The sequence below is a fragment of the Saccostrea echinata genome, unplaced genomic scaffold, assembly GCF_033153115.1.
Source record: "Saccostrea echinata isolate AGI-Se365-2 ecotype Australia unplaced genomic scaffold, CSIRO_AGI_Sech_v1 ptg000054l, whole genome shotgun sequence".
Classification (NCBI taxonomy): Eukaryota; Metazoa; Mollusca; class Bivalvia; order Ostreida; family Ostreidae; genus Saccostrea; species Saccostrea echinata.
In genome coordinates this window covers 63,908,841-63,935,083 of record NW_026889803.1, presented here as the reverse complement: position 1 = coordinate 63,935,083, position 26,243 = coordinate 63,908,841, and the positions used below count along the sequence as shown (strand labels likewise).

Sequence of the window (26,243 nt, the reverse complement as noted above, 5' to 3'; positions counted from 1 at the left end):
TTTTAAGACAGGATTTTTAAAGTTTGGACATCAGCAGCAGTATTCAATTAAAGGTCATTTTAATTGGGAGAGGACTATCTATGGGAGAGGAATATCTAAGTTTTTAGAACTTGTGTCCAATCCCTTTGACACATTGTCAATAAAATATGTTCAAAACAAAAACGAAGGTCATTTCTTATGTGTTCAAAATGGCCTCAATGTTTTTCAGTCAGCAACCTCATTTTGTTTCCGAAGTCCAGTACTGCTTAAATTTTGATATCATTTGAAAAGTCTGTTTCCTAGAAAGATGGTTCTCATATGAGTTCTTTTTTTTCAAAATCTTATGCACTAATATTGGTGATTTTGCAGATTTTCTGTTTGCATGGTTTAGTTCAAAAATATCGAAAGATCTAGTTTTGGAGAAAACACCTGACAAGCTGACTTTTGAAGATGTAATCAAGACTTCCATTGAAAAAAATGTAGTGTTTTATATTGTTTATATCTCAATTATATTGCCGGAAAATGTACTATAAACTACAGTTATAATTTTTTAAATATTCTATTATTGTGCAAAAATATAGACATCAAAAGTCGAGACATGTTTGTTGAAACACTCTGTATTTGTACTTTATAACGCATAATCCTAGAATACATAAATACATGTAATATAATTTATCCTGACTTTTGTCTACGATAATCGTCGGAGTTGTTTAAAAAATACTACATTCGCCGATCAGAAAAATACCAATATTTCAAGGACTCGCCTATAAGTCGGACAAAGAGTTTTGGACAGAAAAACGACTTATGGGCGAGTATGTACGGTAACATTATACGAGATAATTGTACATAAAATTCCTCTGTTTGAACTGTACCTGATATGAACTGTAAACTGGATACATGTAATTGTATATAAAGTTCCTCCGTTTGTTTTATACCTGATTTGTAACAGTAAACTAGATAATTTTGTATACGTTCCTCTGTTTGTACTATACCTGGTTTGTAACAGTATATTGGACAATTGTTTATAAAGTTCCTCTGTTTGAATTGTACCTGATATGTAACAGTATATTGGATAATTGTACATAAAGTTCCTCTGTTTGTATTGTACCTGATAAGTAACTGTATATTGGTTAATTGTATGTGAAGTTCCACTGTTTGTACTGTATTTGTAACAGTATATTGGATAATTGTATATAAAGTTCCTCAGTTTATTATGTACCTGATATGTAACAGTATACTGTACTGTATATAAAGTATGTGTATAAAATTGTATAAAATGACCTTGTCAGCAAATACAATCTATCATTAAGTTAGATGCTGTTTGACGTTTTTCATACTAATTGTTAGGCCATTATTTACACACTGAATTGTCAACGGATTTTTCATTATTTCCCGATCATGACAAGGAGCACACGGCAGGTGTTACCGGTCGGCAGGGGATGCTCACTCCTCCTTGCACCTTATCCCACCTCTGTTTTTGGAGGTCCATGTTTGCTCTACTCCCGATTTGTATTGTTTTAATGGACTTTGAGCTTGAATACTGTTCGTTATCTCCATATTTCATATAAAGTTCTCAGTTTGTTTTGTACCTTAACATTCTGCATCTATGTTCCTCTAATCTCCGAGCAGCCCCATCGATGTCCCTAAGTTTCTTATCACTCCACAACCTTTCTGCAACAGCCGACGCCTTAGGCCTGTACCAGAAAAAAAACAGAATCATGAAAGAAAAGATGTATCATTTAAAGCAGCTCATTTTAATTTTTTTAATTACTCTTATGACTGTTAGTTTTGCTTTCTATCAACACATTATATTTTTTGTACATTGGATAAAACTACCGGTATAAAATATCAACGAAATTTAATCTTATTACGCCATCGATCAGGAATTTATCAGTACCTTCTCAGGGGCCGAAATTCGGCCCCATTCCCAATTGAAAATGAGTTCATTTTTTCCCAATTCGGCAGTATTTTTCCCAGTTGATGAACAATGCTTTCATATTTAATTATCTTGCAAAAACACAAAGTAAAATTGTCACATTATCTGTTATTTTCATCTATTTAACTCATTTAGCAAAGCTACAATCATAACACATGTTTAAAAACACTGTAAAAACATCGCCAACTTTTAATCCGAATTTCCTCCGTTTTTTTTCTGAAAATGGTGATATTGTGTAATTATATAGATTTAAGTTTTAAGTATCAGAATTAAATATGATTATGTCTATTGCATCACATTTGTTGACAGAATTCTAATTTTAAAGCGCACCAGAATCCAAGATTTACGTGAACTGCTTATAAAAGATATTCATGCAAAGAGCACTCACCATAACAAACTGATAGCGGTCTCACTAGTGACGTATTCACTCCATAGACAGGCTTCCCCACCTAACACGAGGTCCTCTTTACCCCGAAAGCCTGAAGAAGTTCAACGTGATATTCCAAAACAGAAGCATGAAAGAACATTGAATATTGTTGATTGATAGGTAGAAATAGTACAATATGTAATGTATCTTAGTATATAGCATTGTTTTGCCATTCAGGAATGAAGTCACACATTTATAGTAACCTGTTTATACTTTTGAAAGTTGTCGACTTTGTCTTTCTACCAAATTAAACAAAGAAACTTGGCCTCTATTGGCAAAATTAAGCTAAATTAAGCTTTGTCGAGAGAGAGAAAAAAAAGAGAAAAGTTGAATGTTTTATAGGTGCCCTTTTTTAAAAATTGCTACTCTTGACGGAAATTTAGGGTCTACAGTGCCATACAAATGAATAAGGATTTACAAAGCAGAGTACATGTGTCGTACGTTTTGCAATATGACATAGTGTTATATATGCGTGTTATACCTCAAACTCGTTCCCAGTGGACAAAATTCACTTTTAAACCAAGGCGTTTCACTAACCTTCACCTACAGGGTCACAGAGATAATATTTTGGCCAAACCACGCCATATTGTATCATGTTGATGTACCAGCAAGAGGAATATAAAGCATGAAATCCCTGTCTTGTCACTTGTTCCATAAGACTCTGATCACCAAGCCAAACTTGAACAATTGAGTCGCTTGGAATCTAATGTTAAACAATGAAGGAGTAAGCCGTAAGAAAATCGAGTTGGGGCGTTTCAGACACGGGCATTTCTTTCTATAATAAAGGTTTTATAATATTATGAAACTATGTGGTAAACTTTATTCCAGAAATAAGTGCCTTTGGTTCTAGTGTATCATTTAAACTCAAACTTGCTAAGATTCACGCATGTGTACAAAATATCCCCTCATATTCAATATTACATGAGCAAGTTTTCAGAGGTCCGCGTTTCCTCTGCTCACAATTTGTATTAATCGTTATCTTCACATTTCATAAACACTTACATTTAAATTGGACTGATAGGCTTCTTGCCACAGAATAAATTTAACACCACTCTCCCTTTTCATTGCTATTTTCTGTATGTCTCTGATCAACCTAAAATAATATATGATATGTATCAAACGACTGACTCGCTAAATGGAAAAAATTAGCTCAATCAGTATTGTTGGTATACGTATTAAAAAAGAAGAGAAAATACCTTTCTGTAAAGAAATTCCACGCTGCAGTCCCTTTATCTTTGAACATTGATATATCGTTTATCTTTGCAAAGAGTTTACGAACCTCCTGGTTTGTATTCCTGAAGAAAGAAAGACTTTAATGATATATTGATGAAAACAATGAAGGATCCTGGTAAATCCCAATCACCTCTGAAGCTTAAAGCATGGGTATACTCTTTTATATTTTTGAGTAACCTATCATGATTTATTTTGTTTTTAACACCTCTGAATTTATTGTTCTTCTTTTATTTCTGCACACAGGTAGGTATGAGTCTTTTATTGTAAATACAAACCAAAAAGTAAATAAATGAAAAAAATAGATGATTTATTGTTGAAGAAATGCAATAAATAATCAAATGTGACGGAAAAAAGACGGTAAATTTGGCAAAAAATAGCAGAAGAAAAATACATTATTCTATACAGGATTCAATATAAACCTCGAGAATATTTGATTTCTTTTATATCCTACCAACAAGCCAGTGGTACCTCGTCGTTTCCCAGATGAACATAGTCATCTTTAAAAACTTCTAATACTTCTTTGAAAAATGCCGAAAGAAAAGTATAGGTTGAGTTTCTTGCAGGGTTCATTGGTCCAAAGTGACCTGGTATTGGACGCTCCCCATTGTAACATTGGGTCAGTAATTCAGGATGCCCGTAGCCCCAGGAAAACGAATGCCCTGTCAAGGAATTGAAAAGAAATTCATGTATTATCCTCACAGAATTCTCTAAATAGTGTTTTCTTTTTCTTTTATTTTACAGATCTTTCTGCGTCTTTTAAAGTCAGTAACTTATTTGAGCCATATGCTCTTGAAAGTGAAATTTTCCAATTAATTGTGTCTGTGAGAATTTATCTGTTGTTTGTCTAGAGTTTCATTTGTCTTCCATTTATTTTTAATTCTTCTAACTTCTTGTCCAGAATCACTTATACTGTTTGCCAATCTTAGATAAACTTAGGGGGAAATCCTATTGGCCTATTGGTCACACTTGAAGTAAAAGTAGAAAATCTGTATCAAAACTCCCCACCTGGTGTATCAAATTCTGGTATAATCCGGATCCCCCTGAGTCTGGCAAATTCTATTATTTCCTTTACATCCTCCTGAGTGTACGTCAGTGATGGGTGGTAAGCTCCCTACGGGAAGTAACCTGATTAGTATTCACTTTTATTTTCCTTTCTTCCTCTGTTTATAATGCTACTATTGCTAAGTATTATTATACTATTGCTTTGTATGAAACAAAATTCAGAGCATGTATTTTTTTAATTGAAGATCATTGAATCCCATTTTTCTGTTTCAAAATATTACAGAAAAACTTCACAGTTTGGAACTGATCTTGAATCATGCTCCAGGGTGCCATACAATCCAGCAATTGTAATCTTCAAGACAACATACCTTTCCGCTGAGATCAGGAAATGTTCGGCTCTTGTAAGGGAAGGACTGGTCATCAGATAGATGCCAATGAAGGACGTTCATTTTGTTCATCTCCATGGCACTCTATAAAAATAAAAAAAAAACATTTAACTTGACATTTATTTGGTAATGATATTAACGATTTTGTGGATTTTTCTGCAATAAGCAGATTGTGTAATTTTGAAAAGGATATTCGTGAAACCTGCAAACCTGTATCAGCGATTAATGCAAAATATATCATTGTGTTGGTTGTATTGAATATTCATATATTTTGATTTTCAGTGACAGTAAACGATCACTTCACACCAACATTATATTTGTAGATACAAGTATTTCATAATGTTAAAACTTAAAAGACACGCTTACGATCATCTCGTCGAAAACTAATTACAACTAAACATTTCATCAAAAAAGGATATCCTAAGCTTAATGCATCAAGGAATAAGGTTTCACAATATTTCGTGTACAGACTCTACAACATATAACATAGGACTGAGCAAACGTTGCCCAAAAATCCAAAATATATTTCTGACTAGGATAACAATTTGCTCTCAAGATGGAAAACTGCTAAGGTATGATAGTCCTACTTCATACTATGCAAAATATGATCCCGGCATCATTTATTTCTCATTTACAGTAAGTCATCGTCACCTACTTAATATGTAGAAAGTTTTGGAAAGTGACAAATTTGTTAAGTCTTTGGGTTGCTTTTACAAATTATCTGATCGTAGCCATAAACAAACCTGATCAACCAATTTTCACACAGTATGTTAATCTAGTATTAGTGGCAAGAGAATCTAAGCTAAATAATGTCTTTTTATGCTAATGTATGATAAAAAAATAATGAAATAATCTGAAACACATCGACAAGTACGCACTGCTATCGGGTCATTGTTTAAGATAATGCTTTTCAGTCAAAGATGCCTTACCAAAACTTGAAATATCGTTGTTTTACTCATGAAGTGTCTTGCTGAATCAATTAAAATCCCTCTGTGTGGAAACCTTGGAAAGTCTACTAACCTAGTTTTCTTAATAATAAACTGAAAAGACAAAACTATAAATAAGCGCACCTGTCATTTCAGGATAATAAGCTTCCAGCCATTGTATGAAAACAAGCGATAGCTGATACAAGTTCGCTATAACTCCTCTGCTAATATACTGTATAAGTAAATAACTCCTTTGTTAATATATATTTTTAAGCATATATTTTCATTTCGTAAATTTGAACTTTTTGGAAACTTGTGCAAAATCGGAGAAACTTGATTTACGAGAAAAACAGTAAACGATAGTTTACAATAGTAAATTATATAGTTTACTAAAATAATTCTTTGTTAGGAACGAATTGAGAAATAAATATATTGATATCTATCAAAGCATATTAGTAATTTTATTATCTGTTTGAATTCCTGCTTTGTGGAGACTTTTTGTCTACATTTTTTTTTAAATTTATGAAGAACAGAGAGGAACAAATGTTGTCTATTTACAGTGTCGTTGATACAGACGATGAGTTGACTTAATGTTTCCAGGGCTCGCAGAGCACCCCAGACATCTTTTGCTCCAATCCTTATTTCACTGGTAGCTGTTCGTAATGTGTCTGCAACAAGTAATTTCTTATAACATTAAATTATATCAATCTGATGATCTAACGTGTATATTTTGAATTTATTGCAAGAAAAAAATACATTCTTTGCGCAGCTTTCACTTTCAATCTTCAAAGTTGAGAAGTTAGATAAATAAAGAAATGGCTTTGTGATTTAAAAAGTCTTAAGTTTTAAAACCTATGATGTCATATTTCTAAAGTGAACAAACCTGGAGGTTACTATATATAGAATTTTTATACTTACAAGATTCATCTGACGATAAGGTTGGATAATTCGAACACTTCTCAACATTAAAAGTAAGTTTGGTTAACTCTTCCAAGGACATCATGTATTCGGAACTTGGTTTTTGCATTGAAAAATCAAAGTTGGAATTTTTCAAGTGTAATAAATTGTTTGTAAAATGAACATAACTACAGGTGAAAAAAATATTCCTATATCTTTGTACTGCTTTTTGCAATACATGACAGGTAGAAAAATTGGCATTCACAGAAAGTGTCTTGATTCTATAAAGTTTTGTCTCAGATGTTTCAAAAGTCTGCGGTCTGGGCCATGGCAGGCCTATCGTAGGTATAGGGGCTCGGCGGATATGAAAGGGATGGTGAAGGTGGTTACTGGTTGGAAAATCCAAATTCATATTTTGTTCAAACCATCTTATACTAGGCTTTTCGTGTACATTGACGTTTCTTTCTAAAATTGTTTCTCGTTTATTTTGCACCCAAACATTGCGTAACACTTGTTTCTTAACTATTTTGTCAACTCGTATCATTCCCTTTTGTTTTTGTTGTTTATATTCCTTGTCTAATTCTCCTGCAACACAGAAAGAAGCCATATAAATTGATATTTATCAGAAAGCAGGCGGGATAAATTCCATAAAAACACACTTACTTCATACCAAGCAATACATCATTCTTCAAAAGTTGAATAGATTTCACGGCGGGTGTGACCGGCCGGCAGGGGATGCTCACTTCTCCATGGCATCTGATCCCACCTCTGATGTTTTAGAAGTCCGTGTTTGCTCTGCTCCAAACTTTGTATTGTTTAATGGACTTTTGAACTTGAATACTGTTCGTTATCTCCATACATTTCATTTCGTAGAATTCCCCCCTAACCCCCCCCCCCCCATGGAAATATATTTTGCATTTTTTGCCCTTTCTAATATATTTGGCATAAGAAAAATTATGAAAACAAAAATCAAAACAAACCTTGTATTCTCATTTGTAAATTACCCTGTGTTGATATAGTAATATAACAGGAAAACAAAAAGAGACTGTTGATTTCAAATCTGCAAAATAAGATAAAATAGTATAAACGTCCTTTTCTGTATGGTTATTTCATAAATATTATGCATGAAAAGCTTACCAAGTTTATTATAATTTTTTTTCAATTTTCAATTATGAACAAAACCAAATTATGAAAAAAGCAATACCTAAGATACTTCCTTGAAATTAAGAGCCAGGCTTTATAGATACCCAGTGAAACAAAAATCATCATCGTAAAAGGAGTCATGTCTGAATGGTGCAGGGAGTTTCGGCCCTGATCGAAGCCATCAAGACATAGCGTGTTTTAATCACAACTTTTTTTTTGTAATACCCTGGAGTACTTATATTTTATGCCATATATGTGTATAGTTTTTAAACACCGGGTTTCCATTATTGCATATTGTCTTTAATTTTTTTATCCACTTGTACGTAAGAAACATAAAGTAACCAAAGCTCGAATTTAGATTTACATATACTTTGGAAGAACCTTGAATTATAAGCACACATTTATGTCTTGGAATATTATTTTCTACAGATTGCAACATGTTTTTAAATTTAAAAGATTAATGACAATGTTTATACTCCAATCTTCAACATTCACATTGCATCAATCATCTATACTCCTTCTGTATTTGAACACAGAGACATTTTGTAGATTAGTCCTATATCTGTGTATTAAAACGTTCTTTTCTACATGTTGTGAAATGATTTGATCACCTTTATCATTTACAACACTTCTTGAATATGTTGTAGAACAATACTTCTGAAATGATGTATTGGTTGAACATTTGCTGGACCCAGCAATATATCTTTGATTGTTAGGATTTTTATGAAGCTTTGGAATTCAGTATAAGTATGGTAAATCAGACTCTCTTCATTTGACTGGAATGTTAAAAGTATTAAAACTGAAAGGAGATTTTGAAGAATTTCTTCTTTTGAAAGGGAGCTGTGAGTATAGATTTGATTACAAGATGTGGAATTAAAACCGAGTTCTTCTAAAATGCAGTCGGAATAATGAGTCTCACAAACAAAGACTATGTTGTTAAAGTTTTGCTAGTTGGAACCAAAACATATTTTTCATGTAGTCTTTCTAATTCTTTCATCACTTGCGGTCTGCTGAAAACGGAAGGATAGATAGTTCGGATTTTGCACTTTAATTTTCTATTGCGATTCTTTATATATCTAAAACACTTAATCCATTCTGACAGAGTATCAAAGTCTTTCCCTTCATATTTAGCTCATCGTCTAAGCATATTCTTCGACGGAATTTCTAACGCATTTTTCATTCCTTCATAGTATTTATATTGGCATAATTTATTCCTAAAAATAAATGAAAGTTGAAAAATTATTGTAAGATTAATCCATATGTTACATTGATGGAAGAGCCATGAACATTTGTCACTTTTTAAAAATCTTTCATGAATCCAGATTTTACTACATGTAATTTAGAAGTAACTTGTGTTTATTGCTCCACATAAACAACAATCAATTTTCATTAGAAATAAAGGAGAAAATATTATAGGATTTTAAAATCTATTTTTGTATGTATTTATATTATTTATAAGTGAAACACAGATAAAATTCAGTAAAGTATAAATAAAACGATAATAATTACCTTTAAATCATATTCACATTCATTATTGTACGCCTAACTTTGAAATATGTACGAAGTGGAATAGGTCGATACTTTATATACAAAGCTGAAATAAATGAGAGACAGTTATATGTCTAACACCCCCCCCCCATCCCTCCCCATACCTCTCTGATTCCAAGTAATGCATTTTATAAGTGGACCCTCTGTAAGTCGACCCTGTAATTTTTGATTATCATAATGTCAGCATTTTTATACATTGTATAAACTTTATTCCGAATTATTTTTGAATAAAAAAGAAGAAAAAGAAATTGGCAAAATTGGATTCCACAGTAAGTGGGTTTATCGAAGAACATACTAAATAAAACGAATATTACAGAAACATTCAAACTTTCTGACAGATATAGAGACAAGATTACTAGAGGTGGGCAATGGCGTAATAATTATTCATGTAGCTTTTTAGATTTAAATCTTCTACCACTAAGGAAAGATTTCGATTTTTTTGCATTACAATCGTCCATATAAAGGAAATGCGGTTATTTACGCTATAAAGATATATAATGATTAACTCACTTTTTCATCTTGTTGCTCGTTTCTGTCCTTTACTTTGATGATAAATCATCGTTCCTTTTAAAATTTAAGGTTTTTTTTGTCGATAATCAATGTAATTAAATTCTTCCAATGAAAAATCATGAAACTTCTGAATGCATGTGTTTATCGGAACAAGCTGTTGCGTCGCCGGCGATTCTTTTCCTCATCATTACGCTTACTGGTCTATACGTTAACATCATTGACAGGAATAAAAGATGAAGCATGAAGAAAAAAAGCCCGGGGATTGTCTCGGTCAGCCTGGGGCCGTAGAGAGGCCCAGTGATGTGGCATACTTATAAATTACCTCTGTACCTGCAATCAATTTACCTGTTTTCTTTTTTAGAATCATTCACATATAAATTCCCGCACAATCTTTTCATGTTTTAAAACGTTTCAGAAAATACATCTGTGTTTGATGTACAGTATTCTATTCATTGAGCCCTCATTAGTTGTTCTATGAGCTTGGATTGTTGCTTTAGATGAACTTTTGATATCATGCACGTACAACTTTTTTTTGTAAAAGGATCTGTTGTCAATAGTGAAGGGAGTGTTTTGAAACTTAGAGATCGCGAGAGAACTTCATCAGATGTTTTATTAGTATCAAAACATAAAAGGAAGGACTGTTTTTTGAATTAGTCTGTACGAAATCATTATCAGATTGAGTTTTATCAATAGTCCTATACGAATTTTGTGATTGAGTGTTGAGTTTGTGATCAGATTGAGTTTTGTAAGTAGTTGGTTTGAATCTGTTGTGTGATCGAGCCCCGGGGCTCTAACTGAGAAAAGATGTCAAAATTTAGATTTTCAGTATCTTTATTGATATTTTTAAGTCTGCTCTCGGTTTATAATCTTCAGACCTGGTATGGCCTATCACGTGAAATTGAGTTTCGTCGATAGTTTTGGTATGAATCTCTTTTGTGATTGGGTTATAATCTATCATGTCTGATTTCATCTTTGAGGCATCCAACAGATGGAGCGCACGTATGATAATTTTAACAAAATATCTTTCCACTCTGATTTTATTGATCAACGTATCGCGAAAAAAAGCCACTTTTCTAAACGCTGTACATAAGCTGAGAAACATAGTGAGGTGATGTGTAAATTTTGTTTAATTAATTGGCGCATTTTTAACAAAAGAGATTAGTTGAAATACCTAATTTTAAGTAATTTATTTTGAAAAAAAAATCATTTCGTGCTTGTTTGGAAAAGGTGTTTTACCAAAGTAATTCTGCCTTCAACTACATTGTGAGGCTTTCCTTCATTACGACCCAGAGTAAAGAAACATACTGAGTGAAACAAAAAAAATTCCCAATGGTGGATCAGCGAGGGGGTCTGTCAACCCCTCCACCTCTCGGAATTTCATCTACATAGTTGAGAAGATAAAAATTCGTTTTAGACTTCAGCAGAAAATATGCCTTCCTCCTAGGATCTAAGGAAAATCAAAAGAAACGAAAGTATAACTACTCTGAAGACAACTGTTCCTGTATGCCAAACTCTCTGCAACAGCCTGACTAGAGCTTATTTTAAACACGGCAAGAATAGTTTTCTTTCTAAAAAGAACAGTTTAAAATTGAACTTTATTGACAAGTGAAATATAATGAAAAGTAAAATTATTCTTGTGGACCATCTGTTGAGCAATATCCATGTTAACATGCTGGAAAAAACACATTTCATTGCGTAATGCCCATTGATCGCTGACATGGTCTTTGTTAGCTTTATTTTACGACGATTTTTGCACTTTTCAAGCTAAACTTTACATCACCATTACATTAAGTGAGCAAAGTCTTTTGGGTGGCTTACATAGGGGATCAGGTACATAGGGACTTCTCCATGAGCCTGTACACTCAAATACTGGAACATTTCTTGAAATGATAGCATTATAACTCATGCTTACATGAGGCAGATCCAATATTGCAACAATTCATGTCTTAAAGTTAAAGAGTATTTTCAAATGAGTTCATAGTTAGCTCATAGTCATAATGTACATGGAGTGAGAGGTTAATATTTGGTTTAATGGAGAAGAAAATGCCTTAATACAGTCTATTATCCTTCTCTATTTTAGTAACCTTACTGAAATAGGTGAATATTACAAATGTTAAGAAAAACATTAAAATACTTTTAAACATGTCCACATTCATTACATATATTTTGTGCAGATTATCTAATTGAAAATCAATGGAAGTACGATCAACTTTTAAGTAAGTAACAAAGACTACCGCACGCTGACGAGTGGTGATAAACTCTTTGAACCTATACGTAATTGTTTTTCATATGGCAATGGAGTATTGGCGCCATCCTCTAGCCTTGCAGACGACCATTTTTGATATGTCTCCTCGGCCTCTTTTCGAGTCTGCGCAGAACCACACATGGAGTCTGGCCTTGGGGACACTGAATGGCGAGGTTGGGGTTCGGAGGTTCTCTTCAACCGTAACCATTCGGCATGTGGGATGGCAGCACTACTACGCCCATTCACTCTCTTGTCTCGTTGTTCCTCTTCCAGAAACCTTTTTTGCTTTTCACGTCTAATAAGCTCCTCTTCTCTTCGTTTCTTTGCTTTTTCCTTCCAGTCTTCAAAAGAAATCTGATGAGGGGCTTTTTTCATAGAAAGTTCTTTTTCCATGTTTTTTAGTTCTTCCAGGTCTGCACGGAGAATTTTTTGGATTAATAATTTCTTTTCTTCATTAAAGTCCATCCACTCTTCGTAAGTAATTGCAATCATTAACAACTGTTGTCGTTTCTCCTCTAATTTCTTTTTATGTGCCATGAAGTCTTGCATAGTCCTCAATCTCTCCACGTTTGGAATCCTTTTTGTCTTCTGCCTCTTCCCTATCCAATTCTTATACGCTTTAATATTATGAATCGGATCAGGGTTTCTTCCATCACCTACATCAGTTGAGCCTATCTGAATCAGGCCAGGTATAGGTCTAGTTATTGTTCTCGGAGGACCGTAATTGGCCTCCTTTTTCTTTTTTATCCATTCTTTGAAGGCATCAGAGTCTCCAGCATTGTCCTCACTATCGCTAGAGTCTGAGGAATCGGATCTAAGCTTCCGTTCCTCCGCCTGCTTTCTCTGTAACCAAGACTCATGTGTAATCCCTGAATTTCTAGATGACGTTGATCTTGCACTGTCAGTGCGATTGGCAGCTATGGAAATCTTTCTTTTCAAGTCCTTAAAAGATTCCATTGTCTCGGGTTTTGCAAGATTCTTCAGAGACCTATAAATGAAAATCACAAACAAAATATCAAAAAAAAAGTTTAAACAAAAACTTTTTTTTTTAAATAAAACAGATGACTATTCCTGTGTCATAAATTCAATCTTTATAACTCCCAGGAAAGTGCAAGTGTGGATAAATTATCAGTAAATCCCTGAAAATTATAGAGAAATCGTCAATAATTTCTGCCTATGAATTACATATGTATATACAGTTTCACACAGTTCCTACATATGATATGGCATACATTTATATCAGAGGATAATTGTTACCTTAACTTTGCTGAAAAACGAACTCTTTTTGGTAATTGTGAAGTTCCCGATTTTAAACTGCTTTTTCGAATATTGTTGTCACTATCACATGTATGTTTGTCTGACTCTCTTGTGGAATTCGACAAAGACGGCTCTTCTGTGTTTTTTGGGGAGTTAATTTTGTTCGACTCTTTCTGGTGTTCAGTTTGAACATGTATTTCAACTGTATCAACCGGAACAGGTGCAATTATCCTTCCGGGTGTTAATTTGGATTCTTCCGGAAGAGAGGGATTTCCAACAGCCATATCAGCGGAATCTTTTTTGAACTTTAGAATTCTATATTTACTAGCAGATAAGGGATATTGTTTATTTTGGATAAGTTTGTCGTGATGTTCTAAAAAGTTAAGATATCTTTTTTCTAGAGCGCCATCCAACTCTTTTTGTCTGGGGTTGGTTTGAGATATCACCCAATACCCGTCTGTCCTTGTTTTGATTGCGTTGTTGTTCTTGTCGGACCGTGCAGACAGGAGTTTCTTTGGTTGCTCGTTCTTATTGTGTGATGAAGCACTTTCAGAATATTGTCTGTTTGTACCAGCTGACGTAGATTTAGGTTTGGTGCTTCTCGCTGCTTCACTGTCATAATGGGCTATTTGTGGAGTACTCGATATCCTGCCTTTACGATGCAGATTTGAATAAGAGTTTTTGCCCTGTAAGTCCTTCAAACCTCGCAAATTTAACTGCATAAGACGAAGTCTTTTTTCGCACTGAAAGGAATTGTATGATTTTGCTACATCTACGGGACTTTGAGAATACCTATCGTAAACATGAACTGACGCGCCAGCATCTAGCAACATGTTGACAATTTGAATACGGTCTTTGCAAACTGCTGCATGTAAGGCTGTTCTGCCAAAATGTGTAGATCCATTCATATTTACACCTGCAAAACAAATATATGAATACAATTTAGAAATAGCCTGTTTATTGAATTTGCAAAATCAACTTTTTAGTTAAGTCTGATATACGCGACTCACACTCATCAAAATATATGACATTTTCATGAAATGTAACAATTTGTAGATCAAATATTTATTGCAGAAATTACAATCAAATTAAGAAGCTATAAAATAAAGTCGTATACCTATTGATATCAACAGATTGCACATCTTCACTAGTCCGGAATAGGCTGCGATAAAGAGCGCCGCTGTAGCGCGTTCCCGTACCATATTCTCTATTTTCCCGGTGTCATCCTGACCTACCATGATGTTGCCCTTCACATGGACACCGCCGCTGTGATACACGTATTCCGTGTTGTTCTGGACTACAGCATTATATAGCGTATCCCAGTTGTCCATTATTTGGGCTCGCAATAGGTACCCGTCCCTAACGTTTTCCTGGATGAGTAGCCTTTCTCTATCGCTTAGACATTCCCCATCGGGATAAGTTAGCATGTAAATGTTGGAGGGGAGTCCTGCAGCTAGTTCTAGTTTCCCTTTGACTTCGTTAACATATATACCGGAGGGAATCCTTCGGAGGGTACAAACTTCTTCCGTTGGTAAAACAACGAATAAAGTGAAAGATGTATCCGGACTCTTAGACTCCAGATGCGCCATATTTCCCCAGCCTAACGTTGTCTCTATACTGCAAAGAAACATATTTGTTTATTTTCGTTTGTTTTATATACTCATGAATGCATTTTTGGTAATCTGCAATCACATTTGCAAATGTTTGCTTTGTCAAAGTGTGTCTATTGATTACATATCAAATGTTTGCAAGGGCTGGGAATTTCGTTTTGTGATTAACACTGTATATCTGTAAATCTACCTGAATAAATCATGCCTCACACAAGTGAAATGCCCCCACTTAATGGATTATAAATACTCTGACTACAAGTGCGTTCTTTTGAATTTCAATAATACGAGAACCAATTGTCTATTGACAGATTGTTTAGCATTGGTATACATAATGAGACGAGTTTACCCATACAAACTTTCACGAATAGACTTTATGGGGAATTGCCAACTCCCCCTGATCTTCATTTAAAGAGAGATCATTTCAGTTTCGGTCCTAAGCATTGAAAAATGAATTTTGAGAAGCGATTTCCTTCTATGTCTTTGTTATTCAGAAAAATTAAATTCGATCTCAAGTTATCGACAAAAATGGAAAGATGTTATTTCATAAACTCTAACAGACTTCTTTAAACATTTATTTCTTAAATTTTCAAAGAGTAAATTTAACAAGGTACAAATCTACCTAGATACGCTCTGGCGTTATGAAATTTGAGACCTGGGCCGTATTGTTCCTAGGCTTAACAGCAGAAAATATTTTCGATTGAATTCAGATGTAATCCAATAAAGTTTAAATTAATTTAAAACAACCTTCTCTAGAGGGTACATTTTGTATTGTTCAGTTTAAAACGATTATAGATTTAATTGCATTTAAAATGACTTCAGGCTAATATTTTTATTGAGATAGAGACTAAAAAGTGCAAGTGAATAAACAAATCTTAATGACATTTTCTAACTGATCTTTGCAAATTGAAATTACCTCAGATTGAAATACTGAACTTTTTTCAAATATAATGACATCGTTTTTGGATAAATATACCACGGAGATACTGTAATAACAAATTAGAATGTGCTGTCTTGCATAGACTATATAAACACACTTCAAACTTTATTTCCTAATAAACCAAACAAACACAACACTACAGTTGGGTTATTACCTGAATAGCGTGTTATCCTTCTACATTCCACTACATTATAATGAAGTGTTTTACATGCTTTGGTCACACATATACGAGTAATTTTAACCTTCGTCCATATTAACACTTTATGATCTCAAGTTGATTCCAGTTTTATTCTCCCTTCTGTAATGACGACAAGGGAAATTTTAAAATTTCAAAGTACATAAATCCATTCAAAAGTTCTCAACCGAGTCTCTTCCACAATTCTCTCTGTAAGTGTTCGAGATAGATTTAAATGCAAACAAAACTTTAGAAAACGAAGTCGTGTGTGCGATATACGGATATAAATTATCTCTGGGGCAATAAAATTTTAAACCAATCATGTCATTTTTTTAAAGTTTGCTTTTGTTATTTAAGACTTATTTTGTTGATATAAGAATTATTACATTTTCTAAGTTCAATAATATCTACCTGTATTTCCCGACATTCATGTACATATAAAAAATATTTGGCAATGCAGAAATATATTGATGGAATTGATTATATTGAATGATATACCTCTAGCTTCTATCTTTATCTTTATTTAAAAAACTTATAATCAATAACTGTGCATCTTGGTAATTCAATTTGCTGACAGTTTAATTTACTTCAAATAATATCGTGTTCCCTATTTTGTATACCCCCCCCCCCCAACACACACACATACACCATTTCTGAGAATATTTGACATAAAGGGAAAAGGGTAATCCAATTCAGAATGATTGTGTCTAAATTTTGAAATGATAATTTCTGAAAGAAAAGCAAATCAAGCATTGCATATGATTATTGTATGATTGAATATTTCCTAGCTCTGTGATTGGTTGAGATCCAACATTATAGAAAAAAAAATTAAGTTATGGTCACCTGCACGGGGCCTTGCAGGTGAACATAACATTTATTTATTTATTTTCTATATTGGACTAAATTTCTACATTGGTACATTTTTTTATGAAAAGTTATTTCACATGCACTCAACTTCCAGGTAAACATTTTTGCTACATCGGACCAAAAATAGATCAGGAAACAAATTAATACAACTGATTATATTCATTTTTACTGCCTTTGGCTAGGACTACGACAAATGTAAACAATTTAATCAAGAAAGATGTCGAGGTTTCCTGTAGGAGTTCGTAACATTTAATCATGGAATCATGAAACCATTTATATCGTTTATATTCTAATTCCTAAAAAAGGTTTTCTGACAGTTAAGTATTTTTTCTTACAGTTTCCTTAAATTTTATTTTGCTAAATGAAAACCATGTAGCGGATTTTTATTTCTAAAATAATTCTTATATGTCAGAGAGGATACTTTTTCAAAATATATGGCCATGCACAAAAGGTAACCTGATCATTTTTTAACCACCTGTAGAAATTGAAATAAGCCAATTGACAAAATAATTATGTAAAATGCTGTTCAGGAGATAGAATAAAACACAGCGTTAGCTTGAAAAAGTCTTTATGCTCTTGTCTCTCTCAAATATTGGCCAATGTAAATATGATATTAATTATCAAAAACAGAAACAAAATTTTAAAAAACGGCGAAGAAATGTTTTCCGAATTACCCATGCAGGTAATGCCAAATTTTTGCGTTATGAAACTTTTTTTCTACTTCGAAAAAAACCCTGAATGCTTTTTAATAGGATTTAATCTTTAAATACTTAATGCAATAATAAGAAATGTAAATGGAATTTTAAGTGTTCGATGGGAACACACGATTTGTTTTAATTTCTTGTTTAAATCAAATACATGTATGTAACGGGAAACCCTGGCATAGATGATATGATAAGATGATATGAAGAATACTTTCTAGTTTCTAATTTGTATTTATCACCATTTTCTGGAGGAGCACATAGGAGGTGCACAACTACAATATGTAATAAAGTTGCGGATAAGAGATGGGTACCCCAGATATGATAAAAAGAATGGAAGACTGGTGTCCATGTCTTGCTATACAAAACCCCAAATATATGTCTGATCAATAGTAAAATAGGAGATGCACGACGGACCGATGTAATAAAAATTCTGTGATAGTCTCTTGAGATTTTAATCAGTGGTGTGGGAGGGGTTGTGGATTAGAGATGATGCCCCCAACGTTATAGAAAGAATGACAGCGTCCATGTTTTGCTATGGGAAACCTGAAATATCTGTAGAATGTGCACAGTGACACTATGTAATAAAGATTCTGTGAAAGTCTCGGAATTTTTAATCAATGGTATGGGAGGGGTTGTGGATTAGAAATGGGTTCCCAAAGGTTAAAGAAAGATTGGAAGTACTCATGTTCTGCTATGGGGAAACCCGATATATCTATCCGAAAGAAACTTTAAATAAGAAATAAGATAAGAGATGGGTACCCCCAAGCGTAACAGACGGACGCACAACCAATCACTATATACCCCGCTTTTCAAGGATGGGTATAAGTGTACTATATAACATTAGGATGGTACAATAAAATGCAATAATAGATATACATAGAAATCATTAAGCAAATTGTGTCATAATTAAATTTACAGACATGTATGTTTTGGTAAATATCTTACGTCTTACGGGGCTGTTTTTGTCCATCTATGACTTTGGGGGGGGGGTGTTTTTGGTTTTTTTTGGCAGCTTGAAGTTTCCCTTAATGCTGAACCCAGACTCTTAAACCTCAAACAAGCCAATACTTTTTTTTAAACTTTTACCTAGAAATTGCAATTGGAATATACTTTTACAAGAGTTTGGGATGTATCTGATTTCCAACTGACGATAATTTTCAATAACAAAATATATATAAAGGAGTTCAGGCAATCAGAAGTTTGAAGGTTATTCCCTATTCCTTATTGACTATTCGAGTGGCGAACCGCATGCTGTGACCGGTTCCCTATTCAAATTACCGTAAGTGTCCTAATAATTTAAAAAAAAAAACTTGAATAACTGATTATAATACATGTTAAAGAAGCAAATCAAAGACATCAGTTAAAAAAGAAGAGTGAGGACCCCAAACCAAGGTAGCTTGCCTGACCAAAATGATGACAATGGATAGAATAGGTAAACCTTGAACCAGGAGCAGGCTAACACCCTGGATCCCATATTTAGACCTTCATCTTTTTCATGGAGGAGGGGTCTGGGAGGGACCCCTCGACTGTCAAAAGGAATTGAGGTTACAAGACCGGGAACCTATTTAGCCAGTCCGGTCAAAATTGGAAAAATCCCGTGAAAAAATTCACAGATTTTGGTTCTTCGTGTATATTATCTTTCATAATAATATACTCTCATGTAAATTACTTGAGTTTGATTCGTCGAGAAACATTTGTTAAAAAACACTATTACCCTCTGAATGATGAAACCACGCCCTTCAGCGTGATAGAACTTAGCAACAATCAACATTGCTTGACGACGGGTGATATTCCTAAAAATACCATTGCGTCCGCTTCAGTGTAATAAATACTGCATGTATATGTAGATGACATGGCCGTAGGACCCGGGGGGGGGGGGGGGGCAAATATTTTGCCGATATATAGAATACTATAGAAAGCATAGCTACTAATATGCTAATAACGTCTGATGACCTTTTTTCTGCCCCCAAACTGACAATGTTTGGTTGTGCCCCCCTTCAACTGAAATTGCTTCCTACTGGCCTGGATGAGGGTGCGACGAGATTGAAAATGATTTCTTTGGGGTGATAATTTTCAACTACATGCAGTATTAATATTATAATGAAATTATCGCGAGCAGACAACCTCGCGTAATGATGCGAAAATAAAGTAATGCCTTACAGTTCTAAACGGCAGAATAAAAGGGATTAACAATAAAATACAAAGAAATTAATTTTCAAACACTTATCAAGTGAGTGATAACACTTTATCGGTATGTACGTAGAATTAATAGTTTTAATTTGGATTAAAGATTAAGAGTGAATGACTACATTGTGAATTATATCGAACAGAATTAATAGTAGGCAGATTTGTGTATGTAACGTTAATGAGTTGTAATCATCAATTGATCTTCATATTGATAGGACGTAGCGGTAATGAGCGCCCGAAATTTAGATGAAAAGTACTGGTAATGAGTTGAATATTTTTGACATGTAGAGGTAATGTTGAACTCCCGAATAAATATCAAGAGAGGTCAATGAAAAGACTAACTGCCCATCTCTGATTACTTGCCTCAAGTAGGATTTTAGCTGTGTGGAAATTATAAATTTAACACATTTTTCAAACTAAAAGAATTTTGTTAACATGCAAGTAATATAAAGTCCAAAAAGTTAATTTTCACAATAAGGATGTATTCACAATTTTAAAAGATATAGAGAAGAATTTCTAAGGAAAAGTGACATTTAAAAATCATTGTTTATTAGTTTTCTCATGGCCGTAGGAACGGGGGGGGGGGACCGTGCCCCCCCCCCCAATAATTTTGCCGATATATAGAATACTGTAGTAAACATAGCTATGATATACTTGTGCCCCCTCAATCATAAGGTCTGATGACCTTTTTTTTTTTTTCTTTTGCTTGTCAAGAAATTTTGGTACATGATAGTGCCCCTCCAACTGAGAGTGTATGGTTGTGCCCCCTCAAAGTGAAATTGCTTCCTACGGGCCTGCTTCTACCGCACCTAAAAATTATCATTTACAACTTCAGAATAAACTTCCAAAGTTGGCCAAAACAGCATTTTGTCCGTTGAAACGTCGATTTTTGCATGATATGATAAAACAAATTAAATCTGATGAATTGACCAAAATTCCTGTCTCAAGAAATCCGTAGTCAATTCAGTATGAAAATAATAGCCTAGCAATTTGTACGAAAGACGTCAGTGAGTATTCGACCCAATAACAGATTGTATGACCTAGTATTCGCAAACGAGTTCATTGTATCGGCCATAGAAATAGCGAAATGTTGACTTCAATCAATTAGCAGACAACCTTGTATCGTCAACTTGTTTTTCAGTAGCCTGTCTCGTTTTAGAAATTGTTCATACAAAGAACATGCTATTGCGTATCGAATCAGCTGTGATACATAAACCCCATGTGGAGGTGAAAAGGATACTGGAGTGTATTGCTACATAAACAAGGGAATTTGACGATAGAACAGTTGAAGTCATCACTTTTATCACAAAGTTTAGTTGTTATTTTGCTATCAATGTCTTTCTTTTGTAAAACATCCAAGTATGAAGCAGATGTGTCAGACTCCAAGGTGCTTTTTAATTTCGAGTTCGATGGGATATATCGAATCAAATTGTGAATGAAAATAATTATTCTTTATTGACAAACATCATCGATATACATGATCTAGTATCAAAATGTCGAATTAAAGGTCACAGCACAAGACTTCCCTTTATGTAGAAGTTTGTGAATAAATTCTGCTTCCTAAGAATTCAAAAACATGTCTACTAATAATGGTGCACAATATACCCATTGGAATTTCAACAGATTGTTAGAAAACCTAGTCTCCAAAGACTACGTAGATATTGTCAATGAGAAACTGAAGCATCTTTTAAATATTAAACTCAGCGTATTTGTGTGTAGAATCAGAATGTTTTTAACAAAGTAAGTCTACAAATGACCAATGACACGGTAGGAATATTGGCAAATTCCATTCTTATTTTAAAAAGAAAAGTAGTTGTCTATGATGTCAAAAAGCCTGCACAATAATTTATCATGGGGAATGGTTGAAAATTCGTACGTTTTGTCGCTTTTGATTTTGGTTAAATTTTGTGATTTCAAATTTTCTAAAAGTTCTTTGGAGTTTTTAAGTATCCACATTTTATGAACACCACTTCTCGAATATGTTAATTGTTTTACAGTTTCTCCTTCACTACCAGTGGGGGTCCTTACAGTTATACACGCATATTAGATGTTAAGTAAAAAAATCATAATAAAGAAGTGGAATCAAGTTGACAACACAGTGATCATTAAGAAATGAATTGTTGCATGTATATATATCAAGTCTTCATGTGAATATAAACATTTTCTTGACATTTCTTTTAAAAGCAAAGTTATTTCCAGTATTTACAAAAGTTTTAATTTCTCCTGGTAACATATTCCAATCTTTGACTCCGTTAAAATAAAAATATTCTGATTGTAATTCTTAACAGCTGGTACAACAAAATCTGCATTTGAGGCTGACCTAGTATGATAACTACTAAAATTAGACCGAAGTAAAAAAATGTTCAAGACAGATTTTCTCAGCTTAGACTCAACTATGTATTCAATATTTATCAAGGAAAAGCCCCTTCATATCTTACTGAACAATTTCTTCAATGATGCATTCACCACTTAAAAGTGGTCAATTACAACTCCAAGATATTCAACTTTTTCCTTACATTCAATGTTATGGTATTTACATAAAACCTTCGAAGCTTTCTTTTGGAATCCAATAAAATGCATTTAGTTTTGCCTAAATGTAACGATAATTTATTATGTTCAAGCCAGTACGAGGTCTGATCTAAAAACTTTACTGAGCTTTTCTGATATAAAATCTGGATATTTATGTGCAAATAAAATGACACTGTCATCAGCGTATAAAATAAGTTTACAATCTGCATCAACATAAGTTAACATGTCATGGACGAATATAAAAAATAACAAAGGACCTAGAATGCTGCCCTGGGGTACACAACATATAGTAATGCCAACATCTGATGAAACTCCATCGTTGTGAACAAACTGTTTTCTTTCAGACAAATAAGATAAAAACCAATCAACAGATTGAACACCAATTGCTTTGAGTTTTTTTTTAACAAAATATAACATGATCTACTGTGTCAAATGCCTTTTGCAGATCAAGCATAACCATTCCAGTATATAAATCCTTTGGTAATGGTACCCCATTATGAGCAGATCTTTTTTCATCGCATATGAAGCAGAATTTATTCAAAATCTTATACTTGAGAAGAAGAAAACACTTGCTGTGGCCTTCAATTTGACATTTAGATATTATCAATTAACAATAGTTACTTCCGTTCATATGTTGACTCGATATATCCCAGTGAGATTGAAATGAAAGATCACATCTGTTTCATATTTGAATATTTTACTAGGAAAAGACGTTAATGATAACCTAACAACAAAGCCATATGATAAACATGATGACTTAGTTTTTCAATCGTGAACTTTCCTAACTTGTGTAGCAATATTCCCTTATCACCTGCACATGGAGTTCATGTCTCTCAGTTGATTCGATACGCAAGAACATGCTCTACGTACAAACATTTCCAAAACGAGGTAAGCTGTTGCAGAACATCAACAGTCTCGTTTAAAGTCATCATTTCGCAACTTTTATGGTCGATACAATGACCTTGTCAGCAAATACAATCTATCATTAAGTCAAATGCTGGCATCTTTTTCATTCTAATTATTAGGCCATTATTTATACACTGAATTGTCTATGGACTGTTTTCGATTTTTCCAAATCATGACAAGGAGCACACGGCGGGTGTGACCGGTCGGCAGGGGATGCTCACTCCTCCATGGCACCTGATCCCACCTCTGATGTTTCAGAGGTCCGTGTTTGCTCTTCTCCTGATTTGTATTGTTTTAATGGACTTATGAGCTTGAATACTGTTCGTTTTCTCATTTTATACATCAGTCAGCATTCGAGTTAATGATAGATTGAATTCAAAGTATCGACCGTAGAACTTGCGAAATGACTTTAAACGAGACATTTGATATTCTGGTTTCATCAACTTGTTTTGTCCGTGAACATGTTCTGGTATTCGAGTCTTTTTTGATAAATTATAGAAAAATTCACATTTCATTCCGCATTAATGATTTTTGACGAAAATTTAGGCGTTTTACTTTTCATTCTTTTACAAGAAAACAAACTACACATATTGGAAGGGGGCTATAGAATTGGTGATGCTTCTTAAAATGAGTATTTGTTGCACTACTGTTTTTGAGAAGATTATTTCATATAAGATTTTTTCGTACAAATTCCCACCTTAAACCCAAAACCACGATTTCAACACAAGAGGCCAATGGGCCACAGCGCTCACCTGAGTAACTTTGGCCTTGCTGTTTTTCACCTGATTTCTCCCCCCCCCCCCGGTAGTACTTATTGTGGCCCCGCCCTATCCCCAGAGGTCATAATTTGAACAATTGGAATCTACACTACCCCAGCATGCTTCCAAGTAAGTTTCAGCTTATCTGGCCCAGTGGTTCTTGAGAAGAAGATTTTTAAAGATTTTTCCTATATATATCAATGTAAAACTTGGATTCCCTATTGTGGCCCCGCCCTACCCCCAGGGGTCATGATTTGAACAATTTAGAATCAACACTACCTTAGCATGCTTCCACATAAGTTTCAGCTTTTCTGGCCCAGTGGTTCTTGAGAAGAAGATTTTAAAAGATTTTCCCTATATATTTCAATGTAAAACTTGGATTCCCTATTATGGCCCCGCCCTACCCCCGGGGGTCATGATTTGAACAATTTAGAATCTACACTACCCCAGCATGCTTCCACATAAGTTTCAGCTTTTCAGGTCCAGTTGTTCTTGAGAAGAAGATTTTTTAAAGATTTTTCCTATATATTTCAATGTAAAACTTGGATTCCCTATTGTGGCCCCGCCCTACCCCCGGGGGTCATGATTTGAACAATTTAGAATCTACACTTCCCCAGCATGCTTCCAAGTAAGTTTCAGCTTTTCTGGCCCAGTGGTTCTTGAGAAGAAGATTTTTAAAGATTTTTACTACATATTTCAATGTAAAACTTGGATTCCCTATTGTGGCCCCGCCCTACCCCCAGGGGTCTTATTTGAACAATTTAAAATCTACACTACCTTAGGATGCTTCCAGATAAGTTTCAGCTTTTCTGGCCCAGTGGTTCTTGAGAAGATTTTTTAATGACCCCACCCAATTTTTGTATTTTCTTGATTATCTCCCCTTTGAAGGGGAGTTGGCCCTTCATTTTAACAATTTAAACTCCCCTTTACCCAAGGTTGCTTTGTACCAAGTTTGGTTAAAATTGGCCCAGTGGTTCTTGAGAAGAAGTCGAAAATGTGAAAAGTTTACAGACGGACGGACGGACGGACGACGGACAACGGGTGATCAGAAAAGCTCACTTGAGCTTTCAGCTCAGGTGAGCTAAAAATTGAATCTGCACTATGTAAAGATAATTGCATATTAATGAATTTATTGAAGATAACGAACAGTGATGATTTCATAAGTATTCAAACAATACGAATCATAACAGAGCAAAATACGGAGCCCTGGAAACACCAGAGCTGGGATCAGCTGCGTTGGAGGAGTAGACAGCCCCTATTGAACGGTCACACCCGCCGTGAGCCCTCTGATTAATCAGGTAAATGAAGTAATCTGTGGTAAAATTAGTGTACATATTACATACTGATACTGTAGATATTGTCAATGAAAAACTCCATAACGATTATTTTAACATCACCTTCACAGTACTTCATGAAGAATCAAAATGATTTTAACAACGTAACTGTCATTTGTCATCAGGCCCCGTAGAACGCGGGGGGAGGGGGGGGGGGCTTTTTTCTGAGTATAGTATTTTGCTATAGTAAATTTTCCTTTAGATACTGCCCCCCCCCCCTTTTTGATGTTGTAAGGTTGAGCAATGGTAAATTCCATGATTTGAACAGTAAATTAGCTTTTTTTTCGCTTGTCAGATATTTTTTGGAAGTTGAGCAAAATCCAATTGTGTTAAAATATCTGTAATTTAATACCATTCATCAGACAAGACTTTGAAAATACAGGTACTAGTGTATGACATTTTGACGATGCCTCTCAATTGGGATGAACGACTTTATTACAAAATTCCCAAAATTTTTAGTTCTACCCTCATATTACTTAAAGATGCTGGTAAGGCCAACTTTAAAATGATCTTTGTTTGCCCTCTCCCGACTCAGGAAGAAAAAATTGGGTCAGTAGGTAGGTGCAATTTTTTTTTCTCAGAAAATTTCAACATCAATGCTGAATTTTCAAAATCTTGTCTCTGGAATGCATTGTTTCCTGGAGGTTTAAAAAGTTTTGAGTCAGGCTATTTTTAGCCAGTCGGTCGGGAGAGGGCAACCAACCAATTTTTTTAAAGATGGCCTAATATATTAATTATTCCATTTCA

The 26,243-nt window shown here is 34.2% G+C and overlaps 2 protein-coding genes across 2 annotated transcripts; both read right to left on the bottom strand.

Moving 5' to 3' along the window:
• Positions 1 to 1,552: 1,552 nt before the first annotated feature.
• On the bottom strand, positions 1,553 to 7,393 carry LOC133205087 (beta-hexosaminidase subunit alpha-like). Its single transcript, XM_061340827.1, has 11 exons — positions 6,808 to 7,393; positions 6,448 to 6,557; positions 5,893 to 6,003; positions 4,946 to 5,047; positions 4,581 to 4,686; positions 4,027 to 4,234; positions 3,539 to 3,637; positions 3,345 to 3,435; positions 2,880 to 3,045; positions 2,304 to 2,394; positions 1,553 to 1,673 (listed from the first exon to the last, which is right to left on the bottom strand). Exons 1-11 carry the CDS (start codon positions 7,391 to 7,393, stop codon positions 1,553 to 1,555), a joined length of 1,791 nt encoding a protein of 596 aa, XP_061196811.1.
• A 4,665-nt stretch (positions 7,394 to 12,058) lies between these two features.
• On the bottom strand, positions 12,059 to 16,368 carry LOC133171668 (microtubule-associated protein 9-like). Its single transcript, XM_061306455.1, has 4 exons — positions 16,191 to 16,368; positions 14,607 to 15,106; positions 13,490 to 14,405; positions 12,059 to 13,220 (listed from the first exon to the last, which is right to left on the bottom strand). Exons 2-4 carry the CDS (start codon positions 15,076 to 15,078, stop codon positions 12,218 to 12,220), a joined length of 2,391 nt encoding a protein of 796 aa, XP_061162439.1. The 5' UTR covers positions 15,079 to 15,106; positions 16,191 to 16,368; the 3' UTR covers positions 12,059 to 12,217.
• Between the last annotated feature and the right edge of the window lie 9,875 nt (positions 16,369 to 26,243).

Bases quoted from the DNA above. Each gene is read 5' to 3' on its own strand.
- LOC133205087 (XM_061340827.1), bottom strand. From the start codon at position 7,393: ATGGCTTCTTTCTGTGTTGCAGGAGAATTAGACAAGGAATATAAACAA. The intron at 3,638-4,026 runs GTAGGATATAAA...TTCTTTCTTCAG, and splicing joins GAGGTACCACTGGCTTGTTG to GAATACAAACCAGGAGGTTC. The intron at 1,674-2,303 runs GTGAGTGCTCTT...TTTCTGGTACAG, and splicing joins ACCGCTATCAGTTTGTTATG to GCCTAAGGCGTCGGCTGTTG.
- LOC133171668 (XM_061306455.1), bottom strand. From the start codon at position 15,078: ATGGCGCATCTGGAGTCTAAGAGTCCGGATACATCTTTCACTTTATTC. The intron at 14,406-14,606 runs GTATACGACTTT...TTTGTTTTGCAG, and splicing joins CAATCTGTTGATATCAATAG to GTGTAAATATGAATGGATCT. The intron at 13,221-13,489 runs GTAACAATTATC...TTTCATTTATAG, and splicing joins CGTTTTTCAGCAAAGTTAAG to GTCTCTGAAGAATCTTGCAA.